The sequence below is a fragment of the Poecilia mexicana genome, unplaced genomic scaffold (assembly GCF_051168715.1).
Source record: "Poecilia mexicana isolate PSO_F unplaced genomic scaffold, ASM5116871v1 scaffold_9, whole genome shotgun sequence".
NCBI lineage: Eukaryota > Metazoa > Chordata > Actinopteri > Cyprinodontiformes > Poeciliidae > Poecilia > Poecilia mexicana.
Window position 1 is genome coordinate 29731345 of NW_028263378.1, and position 21529 is coordinate 29752873.

Consider the following 21529-nt stretch of genomic DNA (forward strand, 5'->3'; position numbering starts at 1 on the left):
TCAGTGTTGTCATGGTGACCAGGTGTCCTCTCTTACCATCCTACCTCTTGGTAGTGAGAACGGCCTGATCATGGCCCAGATTCCTTGCATGTCAATCTCTTCTCTTCCATCAATCATACTGGACGATGGTCACATCCCAGATTCCAACATCTCTCTACCCGGCTTTCTACCCTTACGACAGAGATTTAAAGAAGTGGATTAGCAGAGCTGCCACCGATTGATAGTGTCTACCAGAATATGTGGAATATTGTCTTTGCTACCTGAAAACTGAGCAATTAGCATATCATCACAGTCATACAACAGCAGGCTTCAGTCAGTCAGCTTCAGTCCGAGACTCTCCGCTGCCAGAGATCCTTCTTGCACACAACCATTCTTAGAAGATACTAGGATGACATGAATTATGACGCCATTTAATTTCCCTTTGGAATAAATGAAGCATTTTTGAATTACTCTTGGTCTATTGAATGCAATAGGCCAAGAGAATACAATAGACTCTTGGAGCAAGTATCCAAGGGACTTCACTTCTGGTGATCTAAAAAAAGAACAGCAAACACTTTGCTTGGGTCCCCAGGTTGATGTCAGGAATAAGGACAGGGAATCCTTATAATAATAGCCCAGCTCTGCAAGTGCAGCAGAAAATTGGTACATAAAGCATAAATTGAATTAGTCAGACACTGAAAGTGTCTAACCTTCTAGCTTCTGTTGCCCAATCTCAAAATGTGTTTATTGAAAAAAACTAAATAATTTCAAAGATAACTAAATCTTATGTTAGTAAGTGATTTGGAACCAGTAAAATCAGTAGGTTCACCAGCAGTCTGAGGTTTTCCGTGAAACAAAGAGGGCAACAGGATGCTATCTCTCACATCACCTCTTAATTGCACAGATGCCCTGAATTTTCTGGGGCTCCTTTAAAGGAAGTTAAAGTAACGATTAAAAAGTAAAATCCACATCTGAGATATATTTTCCAATGGTGAAGCCATTACTGGAACCAGATGGGCAAAATGTGGGTCTGTTTGATACCTCCTGGTTTTTAACAGGCTTTTTTATTGTCAAGCTGGTTTTATGTTTTTTTTTTTTTTTAAACGTGTGTTTTTGCTTTGCTTTAGATGGTTGCACACATTACATGATTCAAATGAAACAGTCTTAAAAAAGAGAAACTTGTTGAGTCTGCCCATCAAAATTGACTTTATGAAAACATTTCCTTTAAATAAGACTCTCAATTCAGTCCCCCTTAGGGAAATATTGCTAGGAACGGTTAATGATGCTCATCTCTGGATTAGAATTTACAGGCAACATACCAAGACGCCAACAGTGTGTGAAGCAGCAAATCCAAACAGAAAGATGGTGATATATCGTCCAAGAAATGGAGGTAAGATGCATCACGCTCGAGAGATTTTCTGGTGCAGAGATCTGGCAACCTCATGGCTTGTTCTTTCAAAACAGCGTGAAATTGTTCGTTACAAACAACTCCGTTTGATAAATCCATCAAAGCAGCAGCAGCTGTCTGCGCCGGCCTTTCTCTGCTGCGTTCTAACAGGGTCACACGTCACATGTAAAGGCCCAAATGTGGGCTGCGACAGATAAGAGATCGCACGGTTGAGGAGATGATTTCAAGATGTCAAACATATTCAGGCATAAGCCTGAAGATAACTGCTTCTCACACATGACTTGCCTTTTAAAAATGTAAATAAAAAAAAAGTGTCTGTCGCTACTTGGATCTAGTTTATGATTGTAGGAGGTGATGAGTGTGGAATTTAAAAGGAACCCTACTTCCATCATGGGAGAAGGAGTGGAGTTGGTTGAGGAATGTAAATACCTCAATGTTCACCTAAATGACTGACTGGAATCGAGCCTTGACAATGAAACGTCTACAAGAAGAAGCTTAGTTCCTCCAGTATTTGCAACAAGATGCAAGAGTGCCATCTCTTCTATTGTCATATGTTGGGTAGCAATTTCATAGCCTCAGACTTTTGGTTGGTTCTGTTCTGGGGAACGATTGTGGAATCTCTGGAGATGATGATACAAGGGAGGATTCTTCATAAAATCAACAAAATTATGGACAACCCTGAGCATCCTCTTTATGAGACTATTAGAGCTGTGGTCTGTGTTAAAGTTCAATCATTCATTGGGTCCCCTGAAGGTTTTGGGGGCCTAAGCAGCTGTTTGCTTTGCTTTTAGCCAGCCGTCATCATCTCATTCCTCCATGGAACACTCCCTGACTTATTAAAAGTTTGCTCAAAATAAGTTCAGGTTACCCGGGAAGATGGAGCAGTGATAGGAAACTACAAAACATAAAGGTGGCGCTGAAAAGTTGAGAAAACCTTCAGAGGAAGGGCAGTAATGTAAAAGCGTCTGACCCGTTTGGACCTTCCTGTAGTTCTGAGTCTGGTCTCTCCACCAGACATGATGATACTGCTTATAGCAGCTTAAGCCAGGTAAACATTGTTTTATTTTTCTAACTTAAACAGGTTTTATTGTTATAGCTGTTGAATACTATTTACACAGCACTTTAAATATTAACAATTGGGATTTGTTGTCCAGACTGTGCTGTTATCTCTGCCCAGAACACAATCTACTGTGAACTCTGTTCTGATGGATGAGGTGAGCTTAGCCATTTGGCAAGCGGCTGGAGTCAGTTTGTTGATGGCAGTCTTGGGAAACCTGTAATTACAAGGTTCCTTCTGCAGAATTCACAATAAAACCAGAATGAAGGTGTATTTCTTCAGTTGGGGCAAATGCGGTACAGTCACCTGTATATTTTGGATCCAGAGCTCCTGGGACATGAAGAGGACCTTCTCTCTGCCAGCAGGAGGAAAGGCTGCATGCTGGCCTCTCTGATGTTTCCCTCCTGAGCAACAAGGGAAATACACGACTACCGTACTTCCTTCTGCTGCTCAGTTTTGTAACCAGATTTTTGGTTTTGATGCAGCAAAACTCCTTCTCTTCCTGTTGAAACTGAAAGTAAGTTAAAGCAGTGCACCGTGGGATTAGTAGTTTTCACAGTAGCCTCCTGTAGTCAGTTGTCACTGGGCTAGAGGTTCAACACATTGATTATTTTATCTTATGAGGTTTTTAAGTTGCTGCTTCAAAAAGAGAACCTCATATTTATTATATTGCTAATCATTTAGAAGTCAATATTGCCTTTATCTGTGGGGATTTAAGAAAAGAAATAAAACCGTAAAACTGCGATGGTAAATCCGATGCAGTCAGAACTTTGGGTATGCCTAACATCTGTGCAGGTACATGTCAGATAAAAAGTTAAAGACTGCTGTTGTGTGACCGACTCATTTCTGTCATAACATGCTAACAGCTCAAAGTCCAAGCAGCAGAGATAATATTGAACAGTAATACATCCTGGATGACACCTCAGATGTTAGCAAGTACTATTAATCCTCTGCATTTGATTAGGGGGAAAAGAATTCACTGTACTCATGGAAAATGTGTTTGAACCATCACTTTGAAATGTGTTAGGGCCGTTCCACATCCTTCATCCAAACTGAACACCTTGGATTTGTGTTTTGTTGTATTTACACTGAAAGTATCAGTTTTCAGTTGGTGCTGTTCCAAGTGACAAATTGGGAAAACAATGAGTTCTGCTCACATTGTACTTATTAGTCAAGCTAGAAAAGCTAATGCTTTTTACATCTTGAAAATGTTCAAAGCAAAATGTTCACTAACAAGATATGTGTGTGCAACTGACATCAGCGATGGACAAAATGTAAACTAACACTTTGTTTCTAAATTCATCGTTTTGGTACTGTGGCCAAAACCATTTTGAGGGTTTTGAGAGTTTGCTTAGAAAGCGCCGGCTCTGGAGCGTTGGGTGGCTCTGCTGGTAGAGCGTTCGCACCATGTGCAGAGGCTGTAGTCCTTCATGCAGTTCTCCTGGATTTGATTCCTTGCCTCTGGTCATCTGCTGGATATCTAGCCCTTCTCTCTCTCCTGATTTCCTGTCTGTTCCCTGCTCAATAAAATCCACTAGAGCCTAAAACAACATCTTTAAAAAAGAAGAAACCTCCAGTTTTCCACTGAACACATGTTAGCTTATGTTTTCTACGACCACATGTGAAAAATTGAAACAGTGCAAACATTTTCACATGACCACAGAACAAGTCAGCATTATACAGTAAATTAATACTTTGTGACACTGTTTTATTTTTTCATATTTTATGTCAAATTTATATGTACAGTATATGTAATAAGCAATACTGACATTCAAATATGAAAAAAGAAATTGTGCTAAAATGGACTAGAAATGTCAAAGCAGAACAGACGTAAACACCAAGTTTAGATACACTGTGCCAGATTTAGCATTTTAAACACACAGAAAAACAAATGAACCAATACTAAAGACTTTGCAATGTGCATCATAAAATCCAACAAAAAGCATTTCCTTAATGCTAACTGTGTATCACTCAGCTTGACACGTATTTATCATACAGAAGTAATATTTCATACTTTTTGTCACTGTCGAAGCTCAAGCACACATAAAGGTTAAGTCATTAAGTTCTCTAGACTCAAGAATAGTTTTTCTTGCCTATTTTCATTCGCTAGCCGGCGTTAGCATATTGAAGCAGGAACATGCTAGCAAGGCCTATCCATAGCAACAATTATATAATGATTGCTACTTTCAGGTAAATGCATCAAAATACAATTGACATAACTTTATATTTACCAAAGAAAACTTGTAAGCAGAATTAATCTAACTCTTAGAAATACAAGCGTTTGGTCAGAAAAACCAACCCAACCTCCGACTCGACAGTCTTTCCCCTTGACCTGAAGGGCACACAGGAAACTCATCTTTTGTTGTCATTCACCAAGTTTATCCTAAACCGAACTGTGGACATTCTGAAGAATAAGTGTGAAAAATACAGAGATATGTAGGAATATAAACAGGACAACAGAAAGCAAAGTTTGGTGTTGCTTTTGCCAGTTCGAATGTAGAATGCAATTCAACCGGATTCGGGGGCTGCGGATGTACTATTTAAAGACGTTGGTGAATTCAGGACATCGGTGGGTTTTCAGTGTCTTCATGGCCTTTTTGAACTCCATGTTGGACTTGTCCCACTTGTGGATGCCTGTGAGGAGGTACTGCTTATCCACCTTCCGGAACATGATTAGATACTGGTTCGCTATGTTGTCCAGCTGTTGGCAGGGGCAGTCCGCGCCGTTCTTCAAGAACAACACCAGCTTTTTTAGGTCTTTCTTCTTCAGGTTCCCTTGTTTTATCAACTTCTTTTTTTTTTGCAGGATCACCTTGCGGTCCGTGTTTTCTCGTTTCACCTCCTTTATCTTGGCCTTAATAGCTGTGGTGGAGACACATCGAGACAAAAACATAGATTACTTTAAATTCAAATGTGAGGGGGAAAAATATATTGTCTAAGCATATCCCTACCGCATAAGGCATCATGTTAGTGTTTAATACGCAGGAAAATAGAGAAAATTCTGAAATTTCCTGCTGAAATCATATATATCTATCTCTCTCTCTCTCTCTCTCTCTCTCTCTCTATATATATATATATATATATATATATATATAGATATCTAAATATATATATATATATATCTATAGATAGATAGATTTTTTTTGCATGGTCGTTCATATAGGGTGATGTCTGTAAAGTTAAAACTTAAACAGTCAAAACTAAACAACAATTTGGGTTATTTAGCCTGTCACAGAAAAATCTGAGGTTCATTTCTCAAGGTCAGATTTTCACAATGTCACACTTTCTAACTAAATATCTAGTTTGCCAACTAAATATTTAGCTCCAAACTAAATGTTAAGATTGCTAAAAATGTTTTTACTCCAAACTAAATTTTGTTAGCAAGCTAAATATTTAGTTTACACACTGAATTACATGGTGTTTAATATAGCATATAAAGTACTAAAAATTTGTAATAATTATGCAAAAATTTTGAATCTTATAATCCATTCTGAAGGGAATGATGGTGCTAAACAAAATTTCAAAATTCGTACAATCTCAGTCGTCTGGTGAACATAATCAGAAATCTTAAAACCAAAGTCTTTATCAGTGGACCGTTCCCAACAATTCAACGTGAAGATGAGAGACACACTTAGTGCATCAGTAAACTCTGGCGACAGTCACAGAATCTTCCATCTTCAAACCAGACGGCTTCTGTCTCAATAAATCTGGACCAGAATGAATCACATCAACCACCTTTTTCTCTGTGAATCAGAAACGGGAATCCATGAACCAGCAGAACACATTAAACACCGACGTAGACAGATGAGCCAAACAAAGATTCCCACATCAACACCACGGCTGATACCAACTTTACACCAGGAGCATGCTGTTCCACAACAACCAGATAAGACGCTGTCTCCTAGGAAACCACCTGGTAACTGAGCCACTGGTGCTCCATCTCCTGGCTCACCCTTTCTAAACTTCACTGGAAGAAAATGAATGAGTGACGAAGAAAGACACGAACATCCTGACCAAGTATTAAACAACAAATACTATATCCTCACATCCTAACTGGATGTCTGATATATTGATGTGGAAAGGAACCAGGCATCAGTTCTGCATCTGTTGTAACCCAGATACAGTAGAAAATACAGCAGAATCCCTGTGAGAGAAAAACCACAGCTGAGAAAAATCAAGTGGGTCTGAAATCAAACCTCACATTTATTCCATCTAAAGCAAACCGAAAAATGATTTCTACCACCAGGTGAATTAACTACGTTTACTGAAAATCAGATCCTTATCAGAAAAATCTGTCTTAATTATGATTTTATTACTGAGCATAATATCCATCTTATGCTGTTAACAAAAGCATGGCTATATGGGAGCAGTGAGACACAAAACTTCCAAATGTGTTGAAAATACATAAAAAACAAGTTTAAAAAATAACTGTAATGATAAACTATACAAAATTACAACAAAAAACACTGTGTAGTTATCAGAAATAGAAATAGTATGGATCCAAGGGACATGCAGCTGAGGAGGACAACTTTAAAAAAAATTTTTACATAATGAGCGTGTGTACTGACCTGAACACAAAATGACACACTATTTTTAACACAGTATATCAGGGCAGTGCAGAAAAAACAGATGTGTAATAAATGAGTTCAGTGATTCTGTCTGTGAGTTGTATTGATCATGACTGTTTAGATGTTCAACATCCAAGTTAACCCCCAAAACAGAGGTGCAAAAACACTGTGATACACTTCAAAACTTTGGTTTGACTCAACGCGCTAAAGAGGAAACACACAACCGAGGACACACTCTGCACACACTCTATGACAATTTGACTGTTATCATTAAAAACACATTTTCTGCTGATCTCCTCAACCAAAGAGATACGACTATAAAACGTTTAAATCAACTTTACTCTTCCATCTCCCCTTTATCCTGTAGCCTCAGTAAATGAGTTGCTAGATAACAACCCATCTGAAAATCTCACACTTCATTACTGCAATCAAAATGGCGGCTAGTGGGAAGAAATATCAGGGGAACAAATGAAAAAGGACAGAAAATGAATGGTAGAAAAACCTGAATCCAAGTTCACTGTGAAATCTACAAAGACGGACTCTGAAGCTTTTTGACACTGAAACGTGAGAGAGAAACATTCTTTGAGTAAATCCTTTACTCAAACATCAGCAATGCTTGTGCCTTGGTGATGACAGGTTTCCAAAGCCTGCTGTGTCTGTGGCATCTGAACGGCACTTGACCAGGGCCTGCAATTAATTGGCTGACGTCTTTGCAGAGAAAATAAATTAAAAAAAAACACCAGGCGTCACGTTAAGAGGAATCTTTGCAGCAGGAGGAACTGACAGATCAGTCAGGATAGAGGAAGATGTGAATGTAGAAATGTACAAAGATCCTGATGAAAACATGCTGCAGAGCATCTTCACCTCAGTCTGGGTGTTGGTTCATTTTCCAGCAGGACAACGACCCAAAGCACATGGCCCAGATCTCAAAGGCTCCAGAACCACCGTGTGAGTCCTGGAGAGACCGAGACTCTGCACTGGGATCTGACTGAACATCTCTGGAGAGATCTGATCAATCCCATCCAACCTGATGGAGGTGGAAAAAAACTGCAGAGAAGAACGGAGCAAACTGCCTAAAGGTCGGTGAGCTGAGCTGGAGGCTTCATGTTCAAAAAGACCTGATGCTGGAACTGCTGCCACAGGTGGACCGACAAGGTATTAAACAACAGCTGGGAAGGCTCACATAACTGTGATATCTTGGTTTTATGTTTTTAATAAATTTGCTAAACACTCAACATTTTTTTTCCATATTTTCATAACAAGGTATTGCTGTGTAGAAAAAAAAGGTTTTGTGGAAAGAGATTCATTTCATACAATATGGAATCATGCTGCAGCATAACAAAATGTGGAAAAAGTGAAGAGCTGTGAATACTTTCCAGGTGCACAGTAAACCCCACACACACCCTGAGGACACAAGACCAAGTCACAGTGCTACGGCTGGAAAAAAACAAAAACATCTGACTTTGACGTACAGTGCAAATAAAACAGATAAGTAAGAATAATTGTCTGCCTCCAGCAAAGAACTGAAGCAGTTAAAAATTAAACAGGTCTTTTTATTTTTCCCCAGTTTTAAAACACTACATCCCTTTTGACTTCCTGAAATCTCCTTTTCCACTTGTGTCTTCCATCGCTAATTAAAGTAATAAAGTGCTTCTCTTTCCGTCCACTGTATTAACGGTGCGCATGTAAGGGATTAAAAGATTTATCCCCCTCGCCGTGAAAGGGCTTAGTGTTCTATGGAATCAAACTGGACAGCATTCATAATTAGTGAGCCACGATGGAGACATCCTGGCCAATACCTGCAAGACGTTCATCTAGATAAGTCTTCCAGCACCTATAATCTCCTGAAGTTTGAACTTTCTTTGCCCTTGGTGTTGTCAGAGGGACCTGATCTTTTCAGCAGGATCACATAGGAACAGTGACATCTGGTCATTTCTTTGAAACGGACTCTGCTATTCCTCCAAAAGCCCAGTGTCAGTGGCACAAAATCCACCACGGGTCCATTTTGGAGGAAAATTGCTGAGTTAAAGCTGAGTGGCTTTAACTACTCTGTAGTTAAAGCCACTCAGCTTTAACCATCGGGTAGTTAAATACGGCCATCTATGGGTAGCCTTAATTACTCAGTAGTTAAAGCTACTCAGTATCTTTAACTAGCTACTCAGTAGCAAATGAATAAATAGACAAGATCCAAACCAGATGCCAAAGAACAAAACTACAAAATCCGATGGAACCACGAAGCAGGCAGCATGAAGTGGCTGCTCTGTGTCGTCTGCATCAGAAACTACGAAAGACCCAGGATCAGAAATGCAACTCGACCTGAAAACTGTCAAAAACAAGTGCTGTCAAGAACAGTGATAGTTCATCTGTTCCCTAGCCTGGCCATTGCCTTGCTAAAATCTCGTTTCACAGTCTGAGCTTCCTCTCATTGACTTAGATTCCTCCAATAGAAAGGAATCCATTGGCCAATCAGCGAACAGAAGAAGGGGTTGCTTCCAAATATTGAATGAACATTAACAGCAATCTCTCTTCGCAGTAGAGGATGGTTGTTTTCTGCTCAAGCTATTTCCAGTCAAATAATAGGAACTGGGTAACAATTGCTAACTTCAATAGAGTCCATGCCTCGGCAAACATTTTTCAACAGCCAAGAGTCCAGACCTTCTGGACGAAGCAAAGCGTAGGACAAGGGGCTGGTTCCCAAAAATCCAGCCAAAGCTGACATTTCGATGAAGACAATGTGGGGGGTCGCCAGCTAGCATAATCTACATTGGCACTATGCTAGCTGAACTTCGGTCACATTATTCCAAGCTCAGTGGATTCAAAACCAAATCAAAATGTAACCACTGAAGTAACACAACTGGAGGAATCTGAAAAAGAATCACGTCAGCAGAGGAGCTACTGGAAAAGACCGACCCTAACAAAGCCATGATGGGAATATGGCCTTATTAAATCATGAATTGACTAATGACATATGTTTAGTTCAGCTTCTCAAATAACATAATAGACCCACTTACTAAATGATCCACGTCTAGACAGCAACACTAACACACCTGGAGTCAGCCGTAGTTGTCATGCCAAGCCGCTACATGGCACTGTGATTTTAGCATGTGTATGAACGCACATGCACCTTTGACCCTTAGCCTCCACCCCGCCAGTTTTCATCGCATCGTAAACAATAACATGTCTCTTTGCTCAGATAACACATATATTTTTTCTTATCAGAAATTGTTCTAACGTGAACAGGTTAAGTAGCACAACGCAGCACATCGCTAAGCGTCGCTGTGTTTGTTGTTACCTGCCGATGCGTAAAGTAAACCCTATATCTGTGCGTCCTGTGCATGTCCGATTCCAAACCTGCGGAGTGCTTCACGCCTCCACAGTGGGATGTTCCAGAAAAGTTTCACTCTGAGACCTGGTTTCCAAAGCTGCTGGTCTGATAAACCCCAGTCACTGGTTTTATGTAAACAAAAGGCTGGATCTCTGTGTAAAACCGTGATGTCCAACTGACATACACTGTCCAAGCTGTCACAAAAATCTGGGCTGCATCCAGACCTCTGGAGAGACCTCTAACCTCTGGAGGCCGGAGCAACTACCAGATTTATTTCATTCATGCTGTCCAGTCACAGAGAGTAGAGTGGACCATAATGCATTAGGTTTTACTGCTTCAGGACTTGGATGACTGAGTGTAATTGGTAGAACCTTAAGCTCAGCTGTGCTTGGGTTTTGTAGCAGGACAAAGATCCATTTTACACAGGCATGTTCACATCCAAATTGCTAAAAAAAAAAAAAAAAAAAAATCAAGAGGTCAAGTAGGCTACTTTTTCATGGCACCATATATTCAAAAGGAAACTGTAGACAGAGCAGCAGGAGTAAAAACTGATGGATTGTTGACCCTGATAACTCTAAATCAAGACCTGCTAGCCTCCAGACATGTTTGCCCAAATCACTGTTTGCAGTGAAAGACGAGTTCACATGTTGCAAGGCTACAAGTTCAGCTTGTAAAGTAGGTTAGGCTCTCACTAGATTTCAACAAGCCCTTTCTCTCTGCTGCATTCCCAATGTCTACAGATGTAAAAACAAGAGCTACATTTTAGCAAAGGTTCAATTTAGAAGTTGAAGCTTGTAGAGTTTCCAGCTTCATTTTGTCTTGACATGCTCAGCCGAGCAATTTAAGGCACTAGCCATTCTGAAGTTGTTTGCTTCAGGAAATTACTGGAATTAAAGAAATTCTATCTGACATATATTCTATTAATATTGATCACCTGTCTGTTACGATATGAACTTCTTTTTGTTTGTTTTATTGGCCGTTCAACAAAACACATGCGTCTGTTCAGAGAGAAATTATAAAGAGATGTCAGAAAACTCAGTGATTGCCTATCTGCAAAACAATAACTTCCAAAACCTGTAACCTCTTCATCAACTCAACAAGAACTGCAGCCCTAAAGTAAGTAAAAAAAAAAATAAAATTCACCAGACTAATTGACTCTTTGCTTTAGATCTGTGTCACTCTGCTGGGAAAAGACAATTGCGCAATTTCTTGGAAGTGTGAAGAGAACAGCAGCATCCTACTTGACATTTACCTCAGCTAAGAAGAACACATCTTTCCCGACTTCCAGTAAATAAGGTTTAAAGAGAGCCAAAAAAAAAGAAAAAAAACATACTCCCTCGCTGCCAGGTCGTGAATATTTTACACACGATTGGTCCGTGCCGCTTACTAGAGACTCTGGTGCGAGTTGCTGATTCGTTTCTCGACCCTCCCTGCCGTTTTCCCGGCCGTCCAACGGGGACGAGGAGCAACATCCTGTCCATCTATCATATCTGCTTTTGCGTTTTCCCCCTCGACTACAAAGATCAGGCAAACACATCCGTAACCGGGATGCAGAAAACCCCCTGGATCCTAAAAACACACTTTTTACCCACTGAACACTGTAGAGTCAAGTTGAAACCAGCAGAATGGAATCCGGATGATGGCCTTATCTTTTGTTGGGGGGGATAAAGTGTTTCATGATTAGAGCCAGGCTTTTTCCACCACTGTGTTTTCTTTTCTATTCAAAGACAAGACACTAACCCATGTTTGGCCTCAGGTATCCCGCGGTGTATTTATAGCTGCAGTTTTCTCTTTGGACTGAAACTTAACTCTTTTGGAAGAAAAAGAAATATACAAAAACATTTTTTATGTATATTCTTCTCGTGTCTCTCTCTTTTTTTGGTCTTAATGAAGTTAAATTGAGCTTAAGGCAAAAATCTGATGCTTTGCAGAAATGATGACCCCTCCTCCCCCTGTTGCCCACACGTTCACTTAAAGCGGTGTATCATCTTCAGTCTGACAGTGAATTTGCCTGTGTATCCTCACTTGTCAGCTGGTTAGGGGACTTATTGCAAGCAAGCAAAACAACATTTGTCTTCAACCGACATGAAACGAGCCAAAAATGCCCCTCTCCCTCCCCCACCAACCTCTCCACCACTCACCCCGCTCTCCTGGCAAATGAGGACACACAGAAAAAAGAAAGAAAAAAAAGGCGAGTCCCATCACCGCAACATAAACACCGAGGCAGTTCGTTAAAACAAACGTAACCTTAAACTCCTCTGGAGAACCGCTGGAAAGTCTGGTTCCAATGTGCGTCCGGGCGGGCCGCTCGCTCGGCATGGCACCAGGGTCTCAGGATGCCACGGCTCCAGGCTCCACTAGCAAGTAAAACACCAGACGCTTGTGTGTCTCATGTACGCCGCTCGCATGTATCGTTGGCGTCCCCTCGAGATGCAGTCCCAGTGGGTGTTTTCGGTTCACCACAGGCAGCAACGGTGAACTCTGCAGCTGTAGTTTGTTTGTACTTTGACTTTTTCTTTGGATTTGTTTGGTTTGACATAAGCATTTCAATGTGCAGGTACATGCAAGGTGTAACATTTTAAATATTTCTGCTGAACTTCCTGAAACCCATTGGATTACCAGTGGGTTTCAGCGACTGGGTTACCAGTCGCTGAAACCCACTGCAGCTGAGTGGCTGCAGTGGGCTATAAATACCCACTGCAGCCAACTATGTTCTTTCCTCGCTTGCTTTTTGGGTTTGTTGTTTATTGGACATTTTCCATTCGAGTCGGACCGAAAACACTCTGCTAGACATCTCACAAACCTCCCTCAGTAACAATGGGCAGATTTTTCTGTCCCTTTTTTACTAACTACAAAGTGACCAATAGCGTATGTAGGTGGTTTTGAATAAACCCTCGAAATGTTGAAACTACAATTAAGTATGAATAGAAGTTTAACAGCAAAAGGTTTGATGTTTTTCAGATAAGGTTTGGTGAAAAGTTCAGTTTTTGTAGAAAACGGAAGAAGTCAGTTGAGAGGTGACAGACTCACAGCTGCTCAGGTGGAGTCCTTATTTTATCTGAAGTTAGCCATTTAAACACAATTCAAACTGGATCCATGGGACATGACACTTCACTGTCTGGTATCAGTCATCTACGCTTTCACAAAAGACCAACGTTAGGATGCACGTTCCTCAGCAGAACAATCTCCCCATTACTATGCAAACAAACACTGGCCCAGCCTGGATCAGACGACCTCATCAGATGGATGTGCGTGTAGGGAGAATTACCAAACAACAGAACCCGGACAACTACGAAACTGACAAGATGCAAAAGATGCAAAAATCCTGTGCAAGCGTTAGGACAGACTGACAGGAGGCAGACTCAACAAACAGAGGTTAGATAGCAAAACAAAGCTGCTCGAGACCTCGAGAGACCTTTTTCTTTTTTGAAAATACATGGATTAAATGTCTGCTTAAATACATATTATTTATTCTGCTGATAGATTGAGATATTCTATAATTTTTGATGAATACAATTTTTTCTGATAGTGTACATATTTTCCAGAAGAAAATATAGAGGATGTATAATAGAAGAAAAAAAAACATTCCATTACGCTTTATCAAAACAAATTGCAGGTCAAAAACTCTTTATGCTGTTTTTAAAGATTAATGGGAAGGCCTTCGATGACATTACAGAAACTAAACCATTCTTAGAAATTTCTAGACAGTTCTTTGGTTGATTCATCTGGTATTTTTGGCCATTTGTCTTTTGTTATAAATCTTTTGTCTTGGAGGTTGGAACATCTTGTCTGGTTGCTCAACTTCAAAACATTAATATTACTTCCAATCAAAAGGGCGCTTCAAATCGCCATCTGTCATGGGAACAAATAATTCCGGGCTTCGCTGCAGAGTATTGGAACGATATGTATATTTTCAGTCCGAGTGGCTGAATCACTTTGATCAGCTAAGAGGGGATCGGTTTGACTTCCTGTAAACTTTCCTCTGCTTAGGATTTCTTCACTTTTGTAAAATCTTACTGCAGTATGACACTTGTTTACTTTGTGTAAAAGAGCTATTACTGATGATGAATTCACTGAACTTCTCTTCAAAAATATCTGGATTATCCCTTTAAAGTAGCAGTCGTCATAGTTTTCATTTGTTGTTGGTGGCATTGCTAACTGCTAAATAGTTCACAACAGGCTAAGCTAGCTGCAGCGTAGCAGAGGACAAAGGGGGGCTAGTGAGCATGGTTCTGCTCAGTTAGCACTGGCAGACGGCAGAGGAGCTTGATTTTTTTTCTCAGATTATATGTCTCATATTATGATGTCGCAACATAGTGACTGTTTCAACAAATATGTAAAATATATATATGTATATTTTTTTATAAAATTTACATAATGCAGGTTTAATACAGAAATATACTGCAAGTAACAATGTTAAGATGTTACTTTTGAAATTTTGCATTTGTGTTCCTTTCTTTGTTTTACTTGACCAATCAAGTTACCCAAACATTTTGGCTAAGTTGGAAAATAGCATCACCGGATTAAATATGCCGCTTAAATATCGTGGATGAATAAAAGTAATTCTTTCCAAGCACAGTCTAAGAATTAGCAACCAATGTTTCAACAAACTTTTACAAGACAAACATCTTAAGAAAAAAATTCTTAAAATGTTTTAAGACAGAAAATTTTAAGAAGAGAGAGAAAAAAAAGAACCCAACAGAAAGGGCAAAATCACCAGGTCGATAAGGATCCTGTTCAGGAATTTTATGAACTTTTGCGTAAATTTCTAGTAAAAAAGTGTCGCCCTGGTACATGTTTTTCCATCTTACTCATTAGCTTTTTATTGGCTAACAAAGTCCTTTTGTAATTAGGACTCGTAAAACACACCACAGTAAGAAAAATGTCAAAACATTTGGAAATAACTACTGAATTCAGTGTTTTCAGGAGATTACTTCTCGTCATTTTTAACATTCTGTACAGTTTGTCACAGCTGACTGTCCACCATATGGAAAAGTTCACCTGTAACACGAACCGGCCCAGACGGCAGAGCAAACATCCAGCTTTACTACTGCCACATAAAGACTCCAACGACCCCAATTCATTAGTCAAATGACCTCGTCCTCCACCAAGGCCTGAACACACGTCTGCATCCATATGCGTTGAAAGCTTCACTTGGAATATTTGCGCAATTTCCCCTGATCAGAGAAATAATCTAAATAAAACCAACTGAACCAGTTAATCCTTGCCAAGGTGGAGAAGGACGTCTTTAGTGAATGTCTGCGGGACGCTTACCAAACTCGCTGGCACACATGTGCTCCAACATGGTGTCTGTTTTCATTTCATTGTCACATGGAGGACAGATGGCAGAAGAGCCTGGGAAGAAAAACAAAAAAAATAAAAATAAATGGAAATATAATGAATAAAGCTGGTGACATGTCAGAAATTGATTAGTCACAAATTAGCATAACCCATCTGAAAGAACTAAAACTTCTGTGCTTTTTGGATTCCTGACTTCCACGTCTCTCTCTCTCTCTCTCTCTCTCTCTCTCTCTCTCTCTCTCTCTCTGCAAACATCTCGTCTTGTTCTTGATGTCACTCAACTTTTTTCTTTAGCTTCACATGTCCTGGCGACCTGACCTCAGAGAAGAATGTACTCCGTTTTTATAGCCAGCTGTAACTAAGTGCGGCAGTAAACACTCTCCTCTTCACTTTGTACGCAGCTTTCACAATGAGCCTGCTCAACGGTAACATTGTTCTATGTGGAAAACAACTACAAAGATCTGAGAAATGCATAAAAAAAGAAGAAATAGTATTGATATTCAGTTACAGCTTACTGGAATGGTCGGACGTTCCAAGAAATGCTAGCTCATGGAGAACAACAAGGAAAGCCAACATAGGTTTAGCCAAAAAGTTCTGTCTGGAGGCATATCTGCAAATACTTTACTACCACAGTTTAATTTTTATAATACTGCAAACGAAAGCTTTATGCCAAACAGCTGAGCCTACTTTTCCGAAGTTGGACCTTTTTCTTTTTTTTTTCCCCCCTGTTTGTGGAATCCTGCAGCACTGACCTTTAACAGATACTAGTGTCTCAGTGTTGACTCAGATCAATCAAAAGATAGGGGCAGGTAAGGTGGAAACTAATAGCCTCTTTTAGCTGCCAGATGTCAGTTACACATGTTTAACGTAGGCTTGTGAAAGTGACACCCAAGGCGCAAAGTGTTTGGTGCAAAGTAAACTCTGTTTTCAGAGTCACTGGATGTTTTGTTTGTCTGTACTCTTTAAATCCATTAACACCAGACTACTGCATGGAAACCTCTGCTAACATTCAGTACAGCCAAGAAGATCAGTCTGCATCTGTTGTCTTTATCCGCCTCAGCATTAGATACTGGCCCTTTCTGAACCATTACTGATAACAGAAAACACACAAAAAAATTTAGTTGATTAGCTTTAAAGGGGCAGTATTATGCATTTATATAGGTCAATCAAATAACTGTTACCTTCAGTTGTTATAAAAATGTTATATGAAATATGACTTAAAAGAAGCGTGACTTCATAATTTAACACCTTGAAATTGGACCTCTGAGCTTGAAGAAACTCTTCATCTTTCTGAAATCCTGCCTTCAGAAAGTTGTCACAATATGGCTCCTCTCTTAACCCGTCACCAGTGTTTCTACCAGCAATGCACTGAGAAGCAGCTCATATAATGAGCTCAGCAGATATTCAGTTCAACCAGGTGTTTGCTAATTGCTGCTGGCTAGTCTGAAGGAATTGACTGGGGAAGTCGCAGGGGAGGGCTGCTCTGAAACGGTGGCGCTCGGCCTCACCAAGTGTTTGTCACAGCTCAACGGTTGCCATGGGAGACTCAAGGATTTCTCAAACAAGGACGAAAGAATCAAGGCAACACTCCAGGTATGCTTTTAATGGGGGAATAACAATACAACATGATGTAAAGCTAATAATAATAATAATAATAATAATAATAATAATAATAATAATAATAATACTGCCCCTTTAAGAAGCTTGAGTGAAATCACTGCCTTACTTTATTCTTCAAGTTGACAAGTGACAGCAGGTGGTGTCTGGGGAGGGAAGAGCTTGTGTGGTCCCCAACCTCAACCTGCAAATGCAAACTTTTACCAAAAATCCCTCTAAGTCCCTCTATGCCACTCTAGGAGTAGGTACTCCACCCACCCCAAAAAACTGTTAAATGTTAACACACACACACATGCACATGCACACACACACACACACACACACACGCACACAGAAATATTATACTGCCCTGAGCTCTGTCTAAGTTATGTATTTAAGCCTAATGTGTTCAGTAAAATAAAATAATAAAAAACGTCTCTGAAAACTTCATTTACACCTCCAGGTGGCAGTAAAAGTAAGTTGATGATGTGATGATGGAAGGTCACACAGTGTAGTGCTTAAAGTGAATGAGTTGGTTGTGCTTTCTCCACTCCCTCCTCTGTGCACTTCGTTAAAATGCCCAGCGCCGACGCTGCTGGCACAGCAACCCACCTCCCAAACCTCAAGTATTTAGAACCGGTCCAAGCTTGATCCTTTAAGAAACTGTGTTTTGTTTGTTTGTGGGTTTTTTGTTTGTTTGTTTGTTTTGTTTTACAACATATAGTTTTGTCCTGGACAACCTGAGCTAACCCATCTGATTCTGACAGGGTGCATGAAGTGACGGTGGAATGCGTCCTCGGCAGCGCCGCTGGAATCCGCCTGCAGCCTAGATTGCGGCTCGCATTATTCCCACCCGACTGTCTTTCAGCTTTTCATCCCTCATCAGATTTAATGTGTTTGTCAGACAACGAGCATTAATGTATGCAGGTACTGGCTTTTTCGTTGCAGCTGGACTACCTCCCAGCATTGTCCTCCAAAACTCGGCAAACACCTTAAAATAATCGCTACCATCTGGAGTTCCTCCCCCACCTCCCCCACCCCCTCCAATATTTCGTGATCATTCAAAGTCAACAGCAGGCAGCTTGCATTCACACTAAAGGGAGTGCTTAGGTAGCCGATTATAAGGAAAATAAACTATTCACCTTTAGTTTTAGCAGTTCTTTGGGCGAAGGGGGGGATGGAGGAGGTTAAATGGGAGCAGATTTGGCTTTTCACAGCTCAGTTTTCTCTTCCAAAAGGTTCTATTTGGTTTCTTTGTGTGGGATTTGCATGTGCAAATACACCGTTACCCCTAAAACAACATTCCCAAGCCCATTTAAGAGTGTTACGAGGGTTAGAAGGGTGTTGACTTTTGCACAACAGCAAAAGTCCCTGGGATTTGTTTTCTATATCAGGTAAGAAGCTTAAGTTTGGTACCTAATTTATTTATTTATTTTTTTTTTTTTTGGAGAGCAAAATCCTACATTGTTTTATTATACAGAACATGAAAATAAAGCCAGACATATGTCAGTATATTCCCATTTTTAAGGCGCCTCTGAGTGAATATACACGGTTCTGCTGTATTTCTGCTACAACATAAAGAATTTGGGACATTAAAAAAATTCCTGATTATTTTACAAACATAAAAACTGCTTATTAAATTTAAACATCTAAAAAGCATTATAGAGGATGGATCTAAGCATCATAGTATTGTGATAGCACATTTTAGCTGTTTCTCCTCATTATTGTTGTTTTTCAATGTGTTTCTGTAGAAGTGACGTTAGCTGGAGGTTTCTAGTTGATGTCTGAAGTATGAACTAACTTGCAGCCTTTGTTTCTGTGAGTGAAATTCAGTCTTCATCCAGACTGCAGTAAAATTGTAGAATTTACAATGGAAAACTCACTGATTCCTTGACAAATGATCAAAGATTCATGCAGCATTAATAACAGAATTAACAGAGAGGTATTTACTTGTACAACTTTAAATCAACTTTCTAGACAACAGTTTTATTGACTGATTTAGAGCGGAAGTTTGTAAAACCCAATACCTCATCCAAACAGTATTAACATTTCGGACTGAAGATCCAAAAGAAAAATTGCCTCTTTTTTATTGTTTTCTCATTATTTATGTTTCCACAGCAGCAGATATTAAAGTAATGCTCTGTTGTACTTCCTTTCAGACCTACTGAGGGATGATGTTGATGAATGTGCAGGTGAATGATGAAAAACTCTAACTTCTCTTAATTCGTAGGAGTTGAAATAGTTTGTATCTGTCGTCATGACAGCAGAAATCTATTTTTATCAAAAGTATTGATTAATTTGCAAATATCATATAATACTGAACCTCCTTTAACTAAAAATATATGCGAAGAATTCAACTTAAAATTAAACGTCTATGTTAGCTCTATATATAGTTTTTTTTAATTATTATTATTATTATTATTATTATTATTATTATTATTATTATTATCTTGTAATAAAAGAAATGACGGAAATAGTTGTTAACTGGTTATGTTTTTTTCCATTTTTTGGAACTCGTATAAATAATTTATTGATTAATTTATGAATATGTACAACTTAGTTATCATCTCCAGCCATCACCGACGTGAAGAACTAACCTTCCATGTCGTCACCTTTTTGTCAAAAAACGACTTAGGCAAAAAAAAAAAAAAAAGAATCATGCGCCATTACTTTTAAGAAGAATATGATATTACATCCACATCAAAACTACTAGTAATAATCTGCTTTTTAATTAATGAATTATTATAATTATTATTACTATCGGGAGTGTCGGGACGTGTCGTTACCTGTAGTCTCGACGGTCTCAGTGACGTTGGGCGTCATGGCAATGCACACGTCATGTTCGGGAAACTTGTCGCAGGTGAGCATCTCCGGCCACGGGTAGCCGAACGCCTCCATGATCGGGGTGCAGCCGTCCCGCACCGCCTCGCACAGCTTCCGACACGGGTAGATGGGGCGATCCAGGCACACGGGTGCGAAGAGCGAGCAGAGGAAGATCTGCGTGCTCGTGTGGCACCTCTTGTGCACCAGCGGCACCCAGCTGCTGGCCTGCTGCTTCACCTCCGCCATCGTTTCGTGCTCCAGCAGGTTGGGCAGCAGCATCGTGGTGTAGCCCACGCCGTGGCAGAGCCGCAGGTCCTCCGGGATCCCCACGCACTGGGGGGTCTTGCCGTAGATGGGCCCCGCGCTCTCCATCTTCCAACTCACGTACTCAAACTCCGATGCTCTGCACGCCGACATGAACGCCACCGTCACGACCATCCCGATCGTTCTCCAGAGAGCAGAAACGGACTTCATGTTTTTGTTGTTGTTTTGTTTTCAAGTCCTACCCGCGGCGTTCACTTTATCAGGAGACTCGGAAGGCGAGTGCGGAGGAAGGCTCTTCAACTTTGCTCTGCCACTCTGTGCGTCTGGGTCCGGCTTCAGAGAAAGTTGGACGAGCTGAAGCCCCAGCGTGCGCTGAGGGTGGAAACAAGAGAGGATTGTAAAGCGCTGCCCCCGACCAATCACAGCGCGTCTGCGCCTTTTGCTTCTCTGCTGTCAGTCAAAGGTTTTAATTACCCCCAGAGTAAAACACAGGAGCTTGTTTACCCCCCTCCACTGAGGTCCTGCCGTGCGCTTCCATTTTCGGTGCTGTTGATGCTTAAAGGGAGAAAATTAATACGTGGTTTTAAAGGTTTTACAAATCATACTACTCATTTATTTCAAAGCCCTCTTCTTGTCGCAATTACAGCTGCGAGTCTTTTGCAGGATGCACCGGCTTCGCACGTTTAGAAACCATTCCCAGTTCTCGAAGATTGTTCGACCTCAGTCAGACTGGAAGGAGAGCATCTCAAACAGCAGGTTTTAGGTTCTACTGTAGACTCGCAATTAGATTTGACTCTGGATTGGACTTTGACTATACCACTCCAATACATGAATTCAGCCCTGTCTGACCAGACAATTCAGGGAAATTTCAAAACATATTAAATGACATAAAAATACATAGACAATGTAAGAAATGTTAGAAATAAAAAAAAGAGAAAGAAATCATAACTCACAAATGCAGGGACCTGATTCCTGTGGGTATAAAGGAGTTCTTTCATCTGTTGCTTTTAATCCCACACAGCAAATTATGTAGAGTTAAATAAACACTATGCAGAGTCTATTTGGTTCTTATCAGAATTGGTGATAATTTAACTCTTACAGAGCTGGAGCTCTTTATTTAAAGGGTTGTCTGAAGAGAGTCTAATATGACAAATAAAAATCTCATTACAGGGAGGCTGGGCTGTCCCACTTATTTTGTTTGCCTCTGT

The 21529-nt window shown here is 40.2% G+C and overlaps 1 protein-coding gene across 1 annotated transcript; it reads right to left on the bottom strand.

Annotated features, from left to right (window-relative positions):
* Positions 1-4135: 4135 nt before the first annotated feature.
* sfrp1a (secreted frizzled-related protein 1a) lies at positions 4136-20704 on the bottom strand. Its single transcript, XM_015006548.2, has 3 exons — positions 20021-20704; positions 15612-15692; positions 4136-5306 (listed from the first exon to the last, which is right to left on the bottom strand). The coding sequence occupies exons 1-3, from the start codon at positions 20529-20531 to the stop codon at positions 4981-4983; spliced, it is 918 nt and encodes a 305-aa protein (XP_014862034.1). The 5' UTR covers positions 20532-20704; the 3' UTR covers positions 4136-4980.
* Positions 20705-21529: the final 825 nt, after the last annotated feature.

Bases quoted from the DNA above. Each gene is read 5' to 3' on its own strand.
- sfrp1a (XM_015006548.2), bottom strand. From the start codon at position 20,531: ATGAAGTCCGTTTCTGCTCTCTGGAGAACGATCGGGATGGTCGTGACG. The intron at 15,693-20,020 runs GTAACGACACGT...TTTTCTTCCCAG, and splicing joins TGAGACCGTCGAGACTACAG to GCTCTTCTGCCATCTGTCCT. The intron at 5,307-15,611 runs GTAAGCGTCCCG...TCTCCACCACAG, and splicing joins CATGTGTGCCAGCGAGTTTG to CTATTAAGGCCAAGATAAAG.